General features: G+C 36.9%; 1 protein-coding gene across 1 annotated transcript; it reads right to left on the reverse strand.

Annotated features, from left to right (window-relative positions):
• Positions 1-95: 95 nt before the first annotated feature.
• LOC129871465 (uncharacterized) lies at positions 96-4690 on the reverse strand. The gene is made up of 8 exons (XM_055946378.1): positions 4684-4690; positions 3832-4024; positions 3028-3385; positions 2112-2340; positions 1585-1994; positions 1186-1422; positions 642-839; positions 96-560 (listed from the first exon to the last, which is right to left on the reverse strand). The coding sequence occupies exons 1-8, from the start codon at positions 4688-4690 to the stop codon at positions 96-98; spliced, it is 2097 nt and encodes a 698-aa protein (XP_055802353.1).
• Positions 4691-20427: the final 15737 nt, after the last annotated feature.

Below are 20427 nucleotides of genomic sequence, written 5' to 3' on the forward strand. Positions count from 1 at the left end.
CCATGATGGTCGGCATATGGTGATGAGTGGCATGCAACCAATACTTGGTGTACCTCTGCTTCTGGCACACACATCCTCACCATTCGATCAACACCTCACTTGAATAAATAAGGCTCGTCCCATATGTAGAGGCGAGCATCATGTATAAGCTTCTTCTTTTGTTGTGAGGTAGCATCAGGAGGGATCACTCCACTAACAAGGTAGTTCACAATATCTGCATACCATGGAAGATCTTGTACCTCTATTTCCATCATTTTCTCATCCGGAAATTCCTTCTTTATTGTCTCTTGCTCAGACACATGGGGCGAACCCTCTAATCTTAATAGATGGTTTTCTATTTGATTTTCGCATCCCCTCCTATCTTTGATTTCAATATCGAATTCTTCTAACAACAGAATCCATCTGATGAGCCTTGACTTGGCATCCTTCTTGTTGAATAGGTACCTAAGAGCTGCATGGTCAGTAAAAACAATCACTTTTGTGCCTACCAAGTAAGAGTGGAATTTATCAAATGCATAGACCAATGCCAGCATTTCCTTCTCTGTGACCGTGTAATTGGCCTAAGCAGAGTCAAGAGTTTTGCTTGCATAATAAATGGAATGAAAAATTTTCTCCTTCTTTTATCCCAGAACTGCACCCACTGCTGTGTCGCTTGTGTCACACATCAGCACAAAAGGTAACTCCCAGTTTAAGACAAGGTTTGTTTCTTCACACCTTGCAAGTACTTTCTCTAGATTTTTCAAGCAAAGATCAAAAGACTCTCCGAAAACTGAAAAGTCATCCATGAAAACCTCTACAAACTCTTCCACCATATCATGAAATATTGCAATCATACACCTCTGAAAAGTGGCAGGAGCATTGGAAAGGCCAAATGGCATATGCTTGATGCATAAGTCCCGTAAGGTCATGTGAATGTTGTCTTTTCTTGATCCTCTGGTGCAATGGTGATTTGATTGTAACCTGAATATCTATCTAAGAAACAGTTGTATTCTTGGTGTGCTAACCTATCAAGCATTTGGTCAATGAACGGCACAAGGTAGTGATCTTTCCTTGTTGCATCATTCAATTTTCTATAGTCCATGCATATGCGCCACCCCGTCACTGTTCTTGTAGGTATTAACTTATTTTTTTATTGGTTATCACAGTCATTCCCCCTTTCTTTGGTACACACTGAACTGGGCTTACCCACTTACTGTCAGAAATTGGGTATATTATGCCTACATCTAGCCACTTAATTATCCCTTTTTTCACAACCTCTTTCATGATGGGGTTCAACTGGCGTTGTGGTTGTGCACTAGCCTTATGTCCTTCTTCAATGAAAATTCTGTACATGCATAAAGCTAGGCTGATGCCATGAAGATCAACAATTTGCCACCCAATGGCCTTTTTATGCCTCTTCAGTACCTCCAGTGCTGCTATGACCTATGCCTCAGACAAAGCAGATGAAAGGATTACAGGTAAAATGTTATTTATTCCAAGAAAAACATACCTAAGATGTGCTGGCAATTTTTTTAACTCCAATTTAGGGGCTTTCTCGAGAGAAGGCTTGGGTGAAGGACCCAATTCTCTGTTCAAGGGTTCTACGTTCCTCTTCCACATGCTAATATTTGGCATATCAAGCACACTTGCTAGCTCTTTAGCTTCCATGTCCTCTTTAATATCTTGACTTGTTACGACTTTCGCCAATGGATCATTTGAGGTAGTACATTGAGCTGATATTTCCTTATCAATGATGGTTACATCAGACAACTCCTCATAAATTGCAGGCAATTTCAGTGCATGATATACATCGAACACTTCCACTTTATCATGTGCTCTCATAGTCAATCTACCTGCAGCCATATCAATTAGTGCCCCGCCTGTTGCTAAGAATAGGCGTCCTAAGATAAAAGGAACATCGGGGTCCGACTCAAAATCTAAAATGACAAAATCAACAGGAAAGATGAGAGATCCTACTTGTACTAAAACATCTTCAATGATACCATCAGGTCTAGCTACAGAACGATCCGCTAATTATAGCAAAATAGTTGTTGCTTTAAGTTCTCCCAGGCTTAGTTTCTTAAGTATGGATCTAGGCATTAAGTTGATACTAGCACCCAGTTCACAGAGACCTCTTGCATTACTATATTTACCGATGGTTACCTGCACCGTGAAACTACCTAGATCTTTTAGTTTGACTGGAAGCTTGCTTTTGTTCAAGATTCTTGAACTACAGTCTTCAGTAAGTGCCACAGTTGCAAATTCAGCTAACTTGCTTTTATTGGCCACAATATCCTTGACGAATTTAGCATACTTTGGGATTCCCTGTAAAAGATCAATCAAAGGCAAATTAATTTGCACCTGTTTAAACAAATATATAAACATTGCAAAACACTCTTCTTTCTGCTTTTTAAATTTTTGGGGAAATGGAGGAGGAGGTTTTGTCTTTGGTTCCACTATTGCTTTTGAACCGCTAGGTTCACCTTTTTGCCTGACTTGCTCTTTGCCTTTTTCCTCTGCCGATTGTGCTTTGGGAGCCAATTAAGTGAGTAGGCGACGATTGCGAGTACTCACGACATTCACCTGTTTGGGATTGGGATCTGTGTTACCTGGTAAGCCTCCTTGTTGGCGAGAACTATGTGCACTTGCCAATTGCCCAAGCTATTTCTCTAAATTTTGGGTAGCTAGTTGATTTTGTCGAACATCGGAAGCTAGCTTGGCTTGGTCTGTCATGATTTGTTTCAACATGTCCTCAACACTCATGCTTCCCGATTTTCTTGATCCTTGATCACCTTGACTTTGAGCATTGTATCCTTGACTAGGATTATTGTATTGGTGTCCACCTCCTTATGGTATGTATTGAGTTTGCCCTTGATGATGATTTTGTTGATTTTCACCCCATGAAAAGTTAAGATGGTTTCTCCAATTTGGGTTGTAAGTATTTCCATAGTTTTGGTTGCCAACACGCTTAGGTGCATTACCTACAAAATTTATTAATTTAGGATTTGCTCCACAATATTTGACCACATGCTCACTGCTTCTACATACTTCGCACCACATATGTTGTTGTTGAACCATGCTCACTGAAGCCTGCTGCTGTTCTTTTACTAGCATGTTGAAATGTGTTGTCATCATATTTTGCATTGCTGCAATTTGTGCTGTCAATGCAGTTACTGCATCAACCTCTAACATGCCTACTTGTTTTTGGGTGACAGATCTAGCATTTCCTCCGTTCCACTCCGGATTTCCTTGGGATATGTGATGTAACAATATGTATAACTCATCATATGTTTTCTCCAAGGCTTGCCCACCTGCAGCTGAATCAAGAAGAATTTTGGTATTGGGTTCCAACTCTTCTATGAAGGTATGGACCAACACTTCGTTAGCTTGATAATGATGAGGGCAACTAATGAGTAATGATTTAAATCTGTCCCACGATTGGTACAAATTTTCTCCTAACTTTTGCTTGAAGCTCAAAATTTCAGCCCTCAACTTAGCCGTCTTCCCCGAAAGGAAGAAACTTATAAGAAACTTGTGGGCCAAATCATTCTATGAAGTGATTAAATTTGGTGGTTCCGACTTTAACCATCTCTTGGCTTCTCCTATCAAAGAAAAAGGAAACAATGTTAGTCTCATATAATCAGGAGATACTCCAATTAGCGTGTAAGTGTTGCTGATCTCCAAAAAATTTTGGATGTGAACTTGAGGATCTTCATGAGGCAATCCCTTGAACTGTCCATTAGAGTGCAACAATTGCACCATGTTCTGTTTTTATTCAAATCTCCCTCCAGCTGGCAGTTTCTGAATGTTGGAGGTGACATTTGCAGTGACTGGGACTGCCACATCACGTACTATCCTGGTTGCCATGGCTGCAGGGAGCTCCTCTGGAAAACCTCTCCTTTTAAATCATGATTTTCTGCCAGATTTAGTTTATGTATTAAGTTTTGAGAAGCCGCTGTTCGCTTTTTCCGCCGAAAGAATCGTCCAGGCTCGGATAATGGATCTACAAGCTCTTTGTCTCTGTCCAGTGTAATGTTTATGTTACCTGCGAAAATTCACAGCTAAAACCAAGTTGTTAATACTAGCACAATCAACATAGAAAGTAAATTTGCCTAATTTCTAAGGTCCCCGGCAGCGGCGCCAAAAACTTGTTGTGGCTACAATTGCATACGCAAGTGTACGTAGTCTCTCAAATAGTAAAGCGGCTCTTTCAAGCCATATATCAAACCCATAGGGACCTTGATAAGGCAAATAGTTTCTTTCAAATGCCTACACTAATTATAGTTATGCAATGAGTTTAAGATTGTTTGTTACTGATTTTTGGAAGTATAAAAACTTTCTCGAAGTGAAGACAATGCAATAGTTATGTATATTAATCAGGCTTTAAGAGATTCCAGGGCTATAGCATAATGTGAAATCAAGTTTACTATTATTCAATCTTAGTTTCCGATGGGCTATTTAATTACTCATAAAAAGGGTTAATAATCCAATTATGGTTTTCTGACCTATAATTGCCTATCTTCATTGCCAACCTAACTACATCATTGAGCGATGATAGGTATGAAACAATAAAAATGCATTTAACTATCATCCTTTATCATAACCAAATGTGGTAAATAGGTATGTGTCACAAGCATCCTATCTACTAATCACGCTAACATATATTAGTATGAACACATTCTTTTCATTCTTTGTTCTATCTACCTGTCATCTTCCGATTTCAAGATAAACAACACATATATCTTAATGCTGGCCAAACATCAAAATCATAACCACAAGACTGGAAGAGTAATTAGAATCAACAACCCATCTTCCACCAAGTTTAAATGCTATTAAACCATGTTTCGTAGCTATAGCCCCAGAATTTGGGTGTTTAGCTACTCATATGTATATAACAACACCAAGGAATAAATTCCATACACATTAAAATACAATAAAGGAAGAAAGGAACCTAAGATGTTTTTGTGCTTCTCTTCTTCTTTCTTCTTTCTTCTCTTCTTTTTCCGCCTCCAAAAACGTCTGCCCCGTTGCCCTAGCACAAGAAACTATTTAAAGTGCTCTTTTCTTTCAATTATTGAAGGGCAAAATAATAAATAATTGGAAAGTTGATGGCGCTGTAGTGGGGCATCGTGCCACTATCGTGCCCAGAGAATTTCTGAAGAATTTCCCTTGGCGCTGTAGTGGGGCATCGCGCCACTATCACGCCCAGAATATTTCTAAAGAATTTCTCTTGGCGCTGCAGTGAGGCATCGCGCCACTATCACGCCCAAAACATGCCTCAGTAGTTTGCATCCTGGCGTGTCATGCCACTAGAATCTGTGCAGGTTTGCGCCACTATAGCGCCAGGACCATTTTTCCTGCCTTTTGCTTTGCAAACTTACTGCATATGTTGGAACTCATACCTTATTGCACACTTGCTTGATATTCCATCCAAAATATGTCATTTGGCTTCAATAACTTCTCAGAATGCCACACAAAAAAGGGGAAACATAGTGCACGGGCTTATAAATGCGCCCAAGATCAATAAGCAATGGATAATGAAACCATATGCCTAAAATGGACTACATCAACTTATGTCTAAATATACCTCTACATACTATTCTTGATGGGGGCTTAGGATAAGTTCCTAATTCACCCGAAAAATAAAAAAGAGTCAAAAGTGTCATGAAAGTAAGTCTCATTCTCAAAGCATGAGGACTTACCACAATGAGATAATAAACTCAAGATCTAGCCATGATTAGGATGAACATGATCGTCGACCTCTACATTAAGATATAATTTAGGCAAAAAATATGTGTTTGTACATGGAATGCACTAAGGACGTGAGAAGATGCATGAATAATAAATATAGGATATAACCAATATGAGTCATGAGAATCAAGACTAATATCTTTGAAATATGAGTAAAAACAATAAAAGCATTAAATCATTTAAACTCATTGGTTAATGCCTCAAACTATCATCATCAATATAAGAATTGTATACCTTCACATAAACCTTTTTATGAGAGATTGTGGACATGTGTGAGAGGAATCGTTAACCAACATAAACCATGTGAGATATAACATAGATTCTAAATGTTTATCCATACATCGGAGGAAATGGAGAGGCTACTTTCCAAGGTAAACTCCTATATGCCTATGTGGATCCACAAAGATACATGAAGGATCGAACCTCTACAACTGGTGACCCTTTAATGAATCGATCCTCTACTTTGGGTGATCTTTTATGCTGTGGTGGCACGTAGTTATAAGATAATGGGATCTTACTATGGGTATCTTACCTCAACTATGGGAGAGAGTGCCTATCCCAAAGTCCACTTGGTACTAGGTAAGCTCTCAACCAAATAGATAAATATAAGTCAAAATTATGTGGGAGGGGTCATATCTACTACCTATCCATTATTTATAAAATATTACCATACAATAGATCCTTTTCATGTCATTCATGAAATTTGGGTGTAGGCAGTCCATCATTACAAATCCTTTTTATAAAAAATCATTAGGGTCTTAAATTACCTTTTTCAACAAGGATCTTAAGTCACCCTTTCATTAACTTACCTAAAATATCCTTGAATCATCGTTTATAATTTTTCATGAGTAATTCATAAACCTTGAAAATCATTCTTAAAGTTTTCATTGAAATCACTTGACACTCATGATCAAGACTTATACTTGCAAATAAGGTGAAAACATGAATACATGATCAATTGACTTGAAAATCATGAAATTAACTTGAAAATTGGCCTGATCATATCTTTATATCAACCCATACATAATTTATGAAGAAATTGAAAGTATAATTGAAAATACTCATACTCTATATCATGAACCCTAGAGATCAATGTAGCAAAAAATCATCAATTTATATTGAAATAGGATCATAATCATATTGTAAATCATAATTCATTCAATTAGAGTGAATATCATAAAACCCATAAGAATACATACTTTAATTGAATGAAAGAGAAAAATTTGTTAGGCTCCATGGGTTAAAGTACTCTAGGATCAAATACCTACATACCTTAAGTGAGAAAACCAAAGAAATTTGAAAAGAATTGGGCTTTGAATGAAAACCTTGAGAGAATCTCTTAGAAGTATTTAATGTAGTCTTTGAGAGCTTTTGTAGAGACAAACTTATTTGAATAGGTGAATTATGAGAGAATAAGGGAATTTTGGGTAATAAATAGATTCAGATTTGGTCCCAAATATGTCCTACTTCATAAACTACTAAGTAGGGGAAAAGTCGAAAGTGCCCCCACTTAAAAATTGAATCAGTTAAATTTTTTCCAGAACATATAAATTGCACTTGGTGAATGTGATTTATGCACAACACATAAATGGCATTCACTGAATGTGTTTTATTACTTATTTGGTGATGAAGCACTGCAAGCGCGCTACACCAGACCCCAAAATACTAAGGCCTGTGTCTAGTATGCCGCAAGAACGCTGAGCTGGCCCCAATGTACTGAAGCCTATTTCTGGTACACTGATTTATCTTACTACATCATATTTCATCCTTCAAATGCCTGGTATATTATAGTTTTCCTACTACGATAGTCAGGAAGTCATTGAAGTTAGCTCCTCTTTGTGGCAATTTTCTCAGCAAATGAAGTTATATTTAATTTCTTCTCATCCCATATAAGAGAGTTGATTTCCTCTGTCGTGATCTCAACATCCACCCATTACAAGAATTGACGACAGTTTGGGAACTTCTCTATCATCCTACGAAGGCCCATAATTTTATGCCTGGCCTAATATGAGGTATAAATTTCCATAACCAACTTGGGGACATAATCTCTTGGCGAACAAGAAAGAGGCATCCAATTTCTAGTGGTGAACTATTGCATGAATTTAGGAATTCATCCCATAACCTAGCTTTGTTGAAGCTTTTCTCTAGGGAGAAATTACAGTTACTTGAATATAGAGTATATGTTTTCTTAAATCAAAATCAGATACGTTCCACCTCATTAGCAGAATTGCAAAGAGCTTTTTCCTTACCCTTACGTTTGCCTTTGCTATTTGAAGAAGAGGTTTGGTGATTGACTTTTTTAGATTTCCCCTTTCCCAAATCCATTTCCTTTAAAGTGATAATGAAAAGGAGAAACAAACTGTAAAAGTTAACAAAAACAAAAAAAAAAAATTAGAGTGTAAATAGAATATAGCAATTAAAGCTTTTAGGTCGGCATTAAACCAGTGGCTCGTATATTAGAGATTGTAATCCGTTTATGCAAACACTGCCTTCAATTAGAAAAATGACAAGAAATTAGGTAAATTGGCATTACACTGCATTTTGCAAATGGAGACCTGTGACTTGCAAGTGAAATGCCAGTCAACAACTTTGGAACATGGGTTCTTTCATTAGACCGGCATTGGACCTGTGAAACATAGGTGCTGCATAGTACCACTATGATAAAAAATGGTACACTTTTTATTCAACACCATAAATCTCTACTCTAATGGGTACTTAAATTTTGTCAAGGGATTTACAAGGGAATCTTGAGCACATTTTGATGATTGACATTTAGAAGGGCGTTAACCTATCTATCATTGGGAATCAAAAATCACACAAGCAAGCCATACAGACATTGTAGGCATAAATCAAGAAGACTCATTGGAAATTTCAACCTCACCAATAGATAAAAATCACTCAAAACAGTTCACCAATATGAGGCAATGCTACTCTTCTACAAATTCATGCTCAAAAATTAAAGATTCAGATAATGACAATTTTTCGCTTAGAAATGACATCACCTATTTCTTTATAGAACAATTTCATGCACTACATAAACCTAATGGGTTACTTAGAGTTCACTCTGAAACTCATATTTAAAGCTGCTCATGGCAATTTCTCTTGCTAAACATCATATCTAGACAAATTAACATAAGATCTGGTAATGTTAAGCACTAAAACCCTTTTTTAAACACAAAATTTTCAAGTTCGAATGAGTGGCTTGTGAAGAAAAGCTAAGTTAAAGCATGAAATTATTACCATATTAAATAATACGAAGCTTAAAATAGGACGAATAGAGTCACATACCAGATTTTTGAAGATGAGAGGAATCTTGCTTTAATAGAGGTTTCCTTCAGCCATGGCACACAACCTTCTTCAATTAATGATTTTGGATTTTTGAGAGGGTTTGTTTGATTTAGGAAGAATAAAATGGTTAATGTAGTGAGAGAAAATGGAGAGAGTTATTAAGGGTTTGTTGTGTCGCATATTTATGACCCTTTCGATGCTCAAAACGATGAATTAGTGTGGGTTTCAAGCTTGTGTTCATAAGTATGATGTGCATTTTGTTTATTTTGTAGGAAAATTAAGTCGCGCACAAGTTATGGGCTATGTTGCTAAGTTTTGCTGAAACAACCATTGAAGGTGATGATCATGCATGCTACCAGGGTCGTGAAGCCTCATACGGCCGTGGAAGCTGGCCATTAAACAGATGTCTTGAAGGAAAGAAATAGAGGAATTTTTGCTAAGTGAAACTCCATGAGACCCTTGATGGTCCATAGATTCGACCATGAATCATGGTGGGTGGTCATGAAATGCATGCTGAAGTTGTCTATAAGATAAAAGGAAAATACCAAGGAATCCAACAAGGGGCGTGAAGAGGACCAAGAATCGTTAAGCTTGACCATGAAGGAGAAGAGGGCCACACAATTGTGGAACCAAGTCAAATACCATGGAGCATGATTATGGGGCATGGATAAAAATATGGACTGTGAAGACTTGACGTGAACATGTGTCAACTTATGTTATTCCTAGTTGGTTTAGGATTTGGTTTTGAATTCTATAAATTCCAATCTCTTTTAATTTTAGGGGTTATGCAATTTTACAAATTTTAGAGCTTTGAACTATGTGGGAATCTATATTTTTAACGACTTTGTAAGAATCAAAATGTTAATATAATATTTTGATTTTTTGATTCATTCTTCATTCTTGTGATTCAAGGTTTTATATTGCATAAATTTAAGTATTGTTTTATGAACTCTACATCACTTCTTGACACTTTATTTATGAATATGAGTAATTAAACCCTATAAATAGCATTGTGGGAACCATGACAAAAGAACAAAGTAACCAAACGTTTAGGTGATTTTTTTCTATTGTTTAGGATGCATTGTAGTTTTCTTCATCTTTTTTCCTTATAACGAGTGCACGCATTAAAAATCGCTTATATTCATTACTTTCTCGAGAGAGGGGTTGTTATTAGGAAAATAAAACTACAACAGATATTCAAAGTTACAAACTTTTGTCTAAAAATTTAAGCTTGGGAGGGGATAGTTTTCTAAGATCAAAAGCAAGGGTTAGGTAGATATACATTCGGAGATCAAAAGGTAAAAAGTGAGATTCATCTAATAGGACTGGAAGGTGTTTAGATGTACATAACTTACTATATTTTTCATGCTACTTATTCAAATGATATCACCAATACAATACCACTACTGAGTTATATATCATGGGTAACACAATCCTAGCTACTTTCTCATATTGTTTAAAAACATAAGGGGTTATTTGGTGTGAGGGATAAAAATAAATAGTCAAGGAATAAATTTTTGTGTCGTGTTTAGTTTTTATATTTGGAATAACTTATCCCACTATTTATATTATAGTGACGGGAGAAGTTATGATAAGTTATACCATATACGTGGTGGGATAACTTATCCCATGATAGCTAATCCCGGGGTAATTAATCTTGGGATAACTTGTTTCCAACCAAATGACCCTAAGTCTATTCTACTTTGTTACTGTGAATATTGACAATTGTTACTAATCAAACAATTAAAACCCCAACTTTACTTTCTCCATTTTTACTTTTGGAAAAGAGTGACTACAATTGAATATAAGTGACAATAGACTTATTTCCTATGCAATCTCTATGGTTCAAAGCCAACCTAGTTGGGTTATATATTTTGGGTGTATCAAATATTTGCATTGTTTCTTAGAAATACGACTTTGAAATACTCCATTAGTAGTTATTTCATTTTGTAGTCGTATTTCCCAATTTTATTTTTATTTCTTGTTTTTGTTTGTGTAGTGTACATGTTTGTGCATGCCCAACACCCAAAGTAAGGTTGAAACACTACTCCCTTACTATCTTGAGGTATAAAAATCTATTCAAAATATGAATGTACAAGAGCATGAGGTGCAAACGTTAAGAGAGATTATAGAGGATCTGGCTAGACACAACAATGGTAACAATGATAATCTTGGGTTGATCACAAGGATATGGAAGAAAACCTCAGCATCCTCCACCAGTGCCAAGAGGTACAGTGCACTAGCTGCCCATTACCTTTGCTATAGATGATGACGTTCCATATATAGATGGAGTTAGAGCCACCAGGTCTATAGTTCTTCCTCCACTACCAACAGGCGTGAAGTTTACTATTATTAGCACCACAATTCAGCTCTTGAGCTTTAAAGGACTATTTAAAGAAGCAACTAGAGATGATGCACAACAACAGTTAATAATCTTCATTGCAACATGCAAATCTTCTGATATCCCTAGAGTTAGCAAAACAGTTATTCATCTAAGGGTATTTCCATTGTCTCTAGCTGGGGAGGTAGTCAAGTGTCTAAATGATCTCTCGCATGTTTCTATCACAAACTGGAGAGAACTGATGGAAGCATTTCTGAAGCAATTCTTCCAACCACAAAGAAGCTGCAAATCAAGGATGAGATCAATGCCCACGGGCATCTCCTTCATGAATTACTATATGACTCAAGGTTGAGATTCAGTCAGAGGTTGAAACAGTGCCCAAATCATTTTCTCACAAATGAGCACTTGATAAAGTTATTCGACAGATCTTGCAACTTTGTAACTAAGTCAGTTTTTTTTCAAACTTGTGGTGGATCATTCATGTCTAAAACTTTTGTAAAAGCTTTAATAATCTTGGACCAGGTTTCTCAGACTAGTAGGGCTTGGCACATAAGACATTATGAAATAGAAGGCAAGTGCTATACATTAGAGATGTCTGCTAAATAGAGAAGGAGATAAAAAGAGCTCGATTAGGACAATGCTAACATAAAAACCCAAATGGATTTACTGACCAAGCGCTTACTGTCAGGAGGTATTGAGAAAGTAAATGCAATTGGAGGTACAAATAGGTATAATAAGTCAGAGATAGACTTTGATGAGGAATCTAAATATTTGAATAATTAGGGGGTTTCTCGAATTACAACTTTGGAAATCAAGGTTGGAACTTTCAAAAGGATAGCTCCTATAACTGGGCTGGAAACTGTTATCAAGGGAGCTGGCAAAAAGAAGATAACTACAAAAACAACCGAAGCGGTATGTATGTGCCTCCTGGGAACAAAGATTAAGTCGAGAATGATTCTGGAAATTTGTGAATGGAATACATGCTGGCTAAAGTTCTGAAAAAGGAAAAGTCAACTAACACAGATGTAAAAGATCTAAAAGGTGATATTCTAAAATAGGTTAGTTGGTAGATTCACACTCCCTACTATTAAAGAGTCAGAGAATCAGATAGGATAGTTATCAGCGTCAATGAATTAAAGGAAGAATGGAACACTTCTCAATGATACTATACAAATCCTAAAAAAAGATGGGCAATGTATGGAAATGACGACTAGGAGTGGTAAGATGTTTCAGGGACCAACACCTGCAAGTATTGGTCATGAAAAGGATATTCCATCTAATAGTGACGAATAGGCAAAAAGCGGTACGAATGATATTGTTATAGTAGATGATAATGATGCTGAGGTTAGGGAGATGGTAGTAGAGCCAAAGCTAATGGAGAAGTAAAAATGAAAATAAGAAGTTGTTGAAGAGGTAGTACAACTATTGTCACTAATTCATAAATCGTCACCTCCATTCCCACAATTATTAATGAATAAAGTTGAGGATGGAAAATTCTTTCAATTCATCACTATGCTGAATGAACTGTCTGTGAACATCCTATTGGTAGATGTATTGAAGCAAATATCGGGCTATGCGAAATTCATGAAGGACCTTATTATAAAGAAAAGGAAAATCACTTTTGAGCAAGTCGATAACCTACACTATTGTAGTGTTATTTCTATAAGGTCGTTGGTTGAAAAGTTGGAGGATCCAGGTGCAGTCACAATTTTGTGCACTATTGGTGCATTCAACTTTGCAAGTGCTTGGTGAGACTTGGGAGCTAGTATCAATCTCATGCCACTTGTGATCTACATATGGTTGGGCTTGGGGTTACAACCCAAACAAGTCCAAGGCATGACACGGCGATCGAAAATTCGAGGGATCCAAATCAAGCCATCTTAGCATACATCGCAACATAAGGTAATTGAAAATAGTAAGAATAATTAGAAGAATAAACTCAACATAGAAGTGAAAGAAAAGTAAATTCAATCCGAATGTCCAAAATGAACTACATCAATTTTTTAACGTCTAAACATGCCTCTATACTAGACTTTGATGGGGGCTTAGGAAAAGCTCCTAGTTCACCTGAATCACAAAAGAAGTCAACGTAACATATGAAAGAAATTCCCATCCTCTATAATTGAGGACTCACAAATAACAACTCAAGAATGCTAAGTCAACTCTAGCCATGAATTTGAGGAGCATGAGTATAGTCCATCCCTACATTATGAGACAATATAGGCAAAACAGGTGTTAGTACATAGAAGGTCCTATGTATGCGAGATTTTCATGAACAAGTAAGATGACATGAGCAATATGACATAGGATGCATGACCAGTCATAAATGAACATATATAAAGCTTAAAAGCATTTAAGAGCATATGAAAACTTATGGTCATTGCCTCATAACAATTCATTGTAAAACATACATCCTAGCATATAACTTTTATGGGATAAAATCTTGAACCGACATCTTAAGATCATGCGAGTTATAACATGGAATATAATATAATTTCCACATCAAGAAGAGAGAGGCTACTTGCCATGATAGACTCCGTGTGAACAACTTTGATATTATGAGCTATATGTAGATGCAGTAGCTAAGCCAAAAAGGAAACCTATGGGGGAAACGTAGTTTGGGACTTTAGGTTTCTACTAGGATTCCCTTGGGTAACTAACTACGTTACCAAAATAAACACCACTTAAAATTCTTCTCGGTGCTTATTCAATATCCCAATGGAATTTATTAAAAATATAAAAACATCATCATTAACTTCATCATAAAAGTAATCATTAGAATAGCTCACTAACTTTAGTGATTCATAAAAATCCATAAACTTTGATGAGAATTGTCCTTATCACCATCTAAATCATGATTTGTGTGAGAATTGTCCTTATCACACCATAATAACTTTTTTTTGGATCATCATTATAACCTTGATCATTCAATCATAAATCTCAACTTTATTCATGAAAGTTTTCTTCGAAAATCATTGATCTTCATAATCATATTTTATGTAAAAGTCATCATTGAAAATATCTTCATGCATGGTAATTAATAATTCAACTTGAATCATGCTTATAATTATCATTGATAATAATTAAAAGGGTAATTGAACCAGTCCAATGCACTTCATCAAAACTAGAGTTAGAAAGTAATGAAATTTAGAGAGATTTTTGAGGAAAACCATGGGATTACATGTGTGAAAGGAGCCCATGGATCAATCTCCACATACTTTGGTTAATCAATTGAGAAATTGAAGAAGAATTAGTTTTTCTTAAAAGAATTTCTTAGACGTGCCTTAGAGAATTTAAAAGAATGATTTAGAATATGAGGAAAATTTGATGGAATGGGTGTTTATAGGCTTTGAACTTGGCCATAAAAGTGTCTAAGTTCATTGAACCAAACTTAGGAAAAAAACCTTCATAACCTTCATTAAATTCCAAAAATTGACACTACGAGTTGGGTTCTATGATTCGTCTTCAAGTCTAAGGGTCGTAGACTTGAGTCGTGCTGTAGGTCTGAGAAGACCCTGAGATTCAGGTCTCTAATTCATCTCCACGAGTTGTGGTTATGACTTATCAAAACTCTTAAAAATCGTAGACCCAACTCATCCTACAAGTTAGAAAACCTACAAAATATGAGTCTCTGAAGTTTGTTACAGTTCAACATTATGACTCATCAATAGGCTACGACTCATCCTATTGAGTTATAGGACCCCTCTAGAATTTTTTCTTGAACAAGTATAAGGGTTCACTCTATGACGCATCCCTATAAGTTGTAGGAATATCCACGAGTCATAGAGAGACTCGTAAACTTGATATCAGTCAACATCTTCTTGAGCTTTCTTTTTGGTCTAACTATCTGACTTACGGGGTCTTACACTTGAAATCCCCTAAATCGACTATAATGAGGTTGTTGATAACTGACCAAACAATGAAGAAGTATGTGGGGACTCTATGTGATGTGCTGGTGAGAGTGGACAGGTTTTTATTTCCTACTAATTTTGTCATCTTGGACTGCAAGGTGGACTTTGAAGTTCCCATAATCTTAGGAAGGCCATTTTATACCATAGGTAGAGCTTTGGTAGCTACAGAAAGAAGTGATCTCACCTTCAGGCTAAACAATAAGGAAGTCAAATTCAATATGTGTAAAGTAATGAAGAAACCTAGAGACATAACCATGATTTCATTAATCGATGTAGCAGATGAAGCAATCATTAAGGTATTTATTGAGAAAAGGTTTATTATCAAGACTTTGGCTGCTGTGATCATACATTTTGAGGGTAATGCCTTAGATGAATACGATGATATGGTAAATGATTTGCAGGGCATGGGATCACACTCCTACGCTCCTAAAAATCTATATCTTGACCTAAAGAATAGACACTAAAAGACCATTTCCCAATGTCTTTCATGAACCATATGATACACAAGTGGCAGGTAGAGGTTGTTATTGCTTCATAGATTTCTATAGTGTTGGATAATCAATAGAAAACCACATAGATGTCCATATGGAACCTTTACGTTCAAGCACATGCCTTTTGGACTATGTAATGCGCCTACCACATTTTAGAGGTATATGATATCTACCTCTCAGATATGGTGGTGGATAGTCTAGAGGTATTCATGGATTGCTTTTATAAGTAGGTGATACTTTTGATGACTGTTTGTTCAATCTTAGAAGGGAATTGCAAAGATGTGACGAGGCCAACCTGTTACTCAACTGGGAAAAGTTCCATTTCTTGGTCAAAGAAGGTATAATGTTAGTCCAGAAGATTTCTGAGAAAGGCTTAGAGGTGGACAAAGCGAAGATTGAGGTTATTGAGAAGCTTCCCCCTTCTATCTCTAAGATGGGTATCCAAAGTTTCTTTTAACATGTAGGCTTCTCCAGATAATTCATCAAGGACTTCTCTAAACTTACAAGTCCTTTGTGTAAGATGTTGGAGAAAGAGTTGAAGTTGTATTTTGATGAGGCATGCATGAAAGCATTTGAGTTCCTGAAATAGAAGTTGATTTTAGCTCCATTGATTGTTGTTCCAGACTAGTTTACACCATTCAAGATCAAGTATGATGCTAGTTGTGTCGCTTTGGGGGTTGTGCTAGGTAAAATGAGTGACAAGATCTTTCACCATATACTATGCAAGTAACAAACTAAATGCATCCCAGAAGAACTATATTGTCACTGAGCAAGAGCTGCTGGCAGTTGTTTATGCCTTTAATAAATTCAAAGCGTACCTTATGGGTACTAAAGTGATAGTGCACCACTGACAATGCAATTCTGAGGTACTTAATGGCAAACAAAGGTGCAAATCCAAGGTTGATCAGATGGATTCTTTTCCTACATTAGTTTGACTTTGATGTCAAGGATAGAAAGGTTTGTGAAAATTTGGTAATAGACCACTTGTCGAGTTTAGAAGCTGAGAAAGAAAGTGGGGAAGAGCTTTATATTAATGATTCATTCCCTGGTGAGCAGGTGTTAGCCGCCACTCTTGACCTCATTCCTTGGTATGCTAACTTTGCGAACTATTTTGTTAGTGATATGATACTTGAGGACCTGGAATTCCAGCAGAGAAAGAAGTTCTTACATGATCTGAACATGTACTTTTGGGATGAGCCTTACTTGTTTAGAATTTGTGGTAAAAATCTAATCAAATGGTGCATGCCGAAAGCTGAGATGTTGAGTATTCTTAAGGAATATCACTCTTCTCCAATGGGTGGACATCATAGTGGAACCCGAACTGTTCAAAAGTTACTTCAATATGGATATTACTAGCCCACCATATATAGAGACACGTATGATCTAATGAAGAGTTGCGACAAATTCCAAAGGCAATTCGCAATATCAAGGCGCCAAGAGTTGCCTATGACTCTAATCTTGGAGGTTAAGCTTTTTGATGTCTGGGCATTGAATTCATGGGACCATTTGTGATTTCATATAGGATGAAGTATATCTTTGTTGTAGTTGACTACGTCTCATAGTGGGTTGAGGAAGTTGCCTTGGGGGATAATGAAAGTAAGAGTGTAGCTAGTATTTTGAAGAATATTTTTTCTAGGTTCGACACTCCTAGAGCAATCATCAGTGATATAGGGTCCCGGTTTGTAACAAGATCTTCTGAACTCTATTGGAGAAATACGGTGTAAAGCAGCAAAAGGTACCTACTCCATATCATCCTCAGTCAAGTGGCCAAATGGAACTGTCTAATAGGGAAATCAAGGAGATATAAGCTAAGTTTGTGAATGCAAAGAGAAAAGATTGGTCAAGGAAGCTTGATGATGCACTATGGGCCTATCAGACAACTTTCAAAACACCCATAGGTATGTCATCATGTCAGTTAGTATTTGGAAAGGAATGTAATTTATATGTTGAGCTAGAGTACAAGGCGTTGTGGGACTAAAAAAGTAGAATTTGAGTTGGAGCAACTGCCAAAATGAGGCTATAACAGATCAACAAGATAGATGAGTTTAGTTTGAGGGAATATGAGAGAGAAACTATGTACAAAGATTGAATTAAGCTATATCGTGATGGGCGTATTGAGAAATGATAGTTTTGCCTTGGTTACTTGGTTGTGCTATTCAATTCTAGACTGTACTATTTCTTGGAAAGTGAAGTCTAAAGTGTCTGGCCCTTTTCACTTTAGCATGAGTATATCTAGAAGGTGCAATCGAGCTCAAAGAACAAGATGGGCACAAGTTGAAGGTGAACGTGCAGTGTGTGAAGTTGTATTTGGGAGCAAATGAAGAAGCAAACATAGTTGAAGAACTCCAACTTGATGAAGTATGAGTAATCAAGGAACCTTCATCATGCCGCAATATTAAATTAGGAGCTTCATGGGAGGCAACCCATGGGGAAGCTTGATGGAGTCTAAGTGACCAGCATCATGTCGTAACATTAAATCAAGCACTACTTGGGAGGCAACCCAAGGATTGTACTTGAAATAGATATGCTAAATTTTGTTGTTGAAGTTTTCATATTATCAGTGTGTGTTCTCTGAGTGAAGGGATTTAAAGAATGAGAAAAAACCAAAAATTAGGTTGATTCATTCCTCCACGGGCCCCTATACGGAATGTATAGAGCACCACATCTTGGGGTGACTAACTGGTGAGCAATTAGAAAACTAGGCTTTAGGTTCACGGTTGGGTTTACGGCCCATGAAAGACTTCCTAGACCGTTTAGACTTCCATGAGCCTTAGGTACTTTTTGGTTGTTTTGGCTAAGTCAGTAACCATGAAAGGGTTTCCACAACCCGTAGTGATCTATACAATCATATCCATGGTCTCTGGTCCTTTGGTCCGGTAGTATTAAATCAATGCAACCCTATCCGATGCTTAAAACTAATTCTTTACTCTAAAATGGATTTTTACCAAAAACATCACATGGATTTAGGTCATTTCTCCTTCACTCCTCTGAAAAATTACACTTCTTCAAATTTTAAACAGCCAAAAATAATCACTCATCACTATTGATCTCTCCACTTTTATAATTCATCCATAATCTCATAGAAACTCCACCACGTGATAAGGAGTTGACCCTTAATATTTCTATTCCAAGCCCTATTCGTTGAGTTTCAGTGTGCAAGTAAGTAAAACTATGAACTTTATTGTTGTGATGTACTTTGCCCTAGGGTTGATTGAATTGTTAAGAATTGCATACTAGTGAAGTGTTTTTGATCAAAATTTGTGTAGTGTGATTACTGTAATAAGATTAAGGTCATTCCGTTTGAATTCTGAAAGTGACCATGGCTGACAGCTTAAGGGGTTGGGGATGAAGGCACTTTCCATAACCCATATTGCATTTCACGGGCTGTGGTGGGTGCCCGTTGTCTCCACCTTAGAAAATTTCCTAAGTGTGGGTTCACATAAGGCATCAAGGGCTATGGAGTTCTTCATGGACCGTGAAGTGGCCATGATCCAACAATTAGAAAACATTCACATAATTTTCCTGAACCCTGTCACTAGAACCTTCATGGGACCCTACTTGGAGCATGAAGAACCACCATGTAGAAAGACTTGAAAAAAATCTAGAAAACTAGAAAAATTACAAAAAATAATTTTTAATTTTGAATTTGCATGAGATTACCCTATGTGGATTGAGAGACGTCAATCTTAAGGGATAGTGTCATGTGTGTATAATTATGGGGAAGTCTGAGTGCCCATTGAATTCATCACACTGTCTTTGGAAAATTCTAACTAACTCTTTATCTCTTTTATAGGTAATATTGTCCCTAAAAGAAAGGCTCTGCATTCCCAATTCCATGACTCACAATCCAAGAAATTGACTAAGAATTCATATCAGGAATCTGCAAATGAAGGATCTAGTTGTTTCGAGTTGCGGGTCACAATAAACATCCCCCCATGCACCCTATACCATTAGAGCCATTGTAGTTGTTGAGGCTAAGGCTTCTCCATCCCAGTCTGAAAAGGAGGCAACTGGCTTGGGCAATGAGGAATGTAGAGACGATGAGCAATTCGGAAAAGAGGCAATTTGCTCGGGTAACAAAGAAGGTGAAGAAAGCCAAGACATATAGAGAGACAAACAGTTGAAATAGAAAGTGACCATAGCTCATTGGTGTCTTATTCAATTCATGAGAAACAGGTGGTCAATGCCTACGTAATATGACATATTTACAAATAGCCTGACCGAAGGCTCTATGGGTTTGTTCAAATAGGCTACTGTACGAGACGTCTGGGTCATCATCAATAACCTCTCTGATTTTTTGGATACCAAGGACTTGTTCAAAAAACATCACCTCAATTGGATGACTAAGTAAAAGGGCTATTATGGCAAACTCCTCACTCGGGAGTCTTATTCTACTTACATTGCTACCATACTAAATGTAGTTAATGGGGAGAATTCTAGGAAAAAGAAGATGATTGTATCATTGAGACCACCTCCTCTTGAGTAGGTATAGGTTCAAGGAGTACAGTTGACACCTTCGAGACTACCATCAACCACTTCCTATATTGTCACGCCCCGAGAGGGTACCCTACTTGAAGACCATTGCTGGCCCAGAGAGAACCACTTTCTCCATTTAGTTATTCAAACTAATCAGCAGAAGACTTAGATATACCAAATAAGATAAGAC

The sequence above is a fragment of the Solanum dulcamara genome, chromosome 2 (genome assembly GCF_947179165.1).
Source record: "Solanum dulcamara chromosome 2, daSolDulc1.2, whole genome shotgun sequence".
In the NCBI taxonomy this organism is placed as follows: domain Eukaryota; kingdom Viridiplantae; phylum Streptophyta; class Magnoliopsida; order Solanales; family Solanaceae; genus Solanum; species Solanum dulcamara.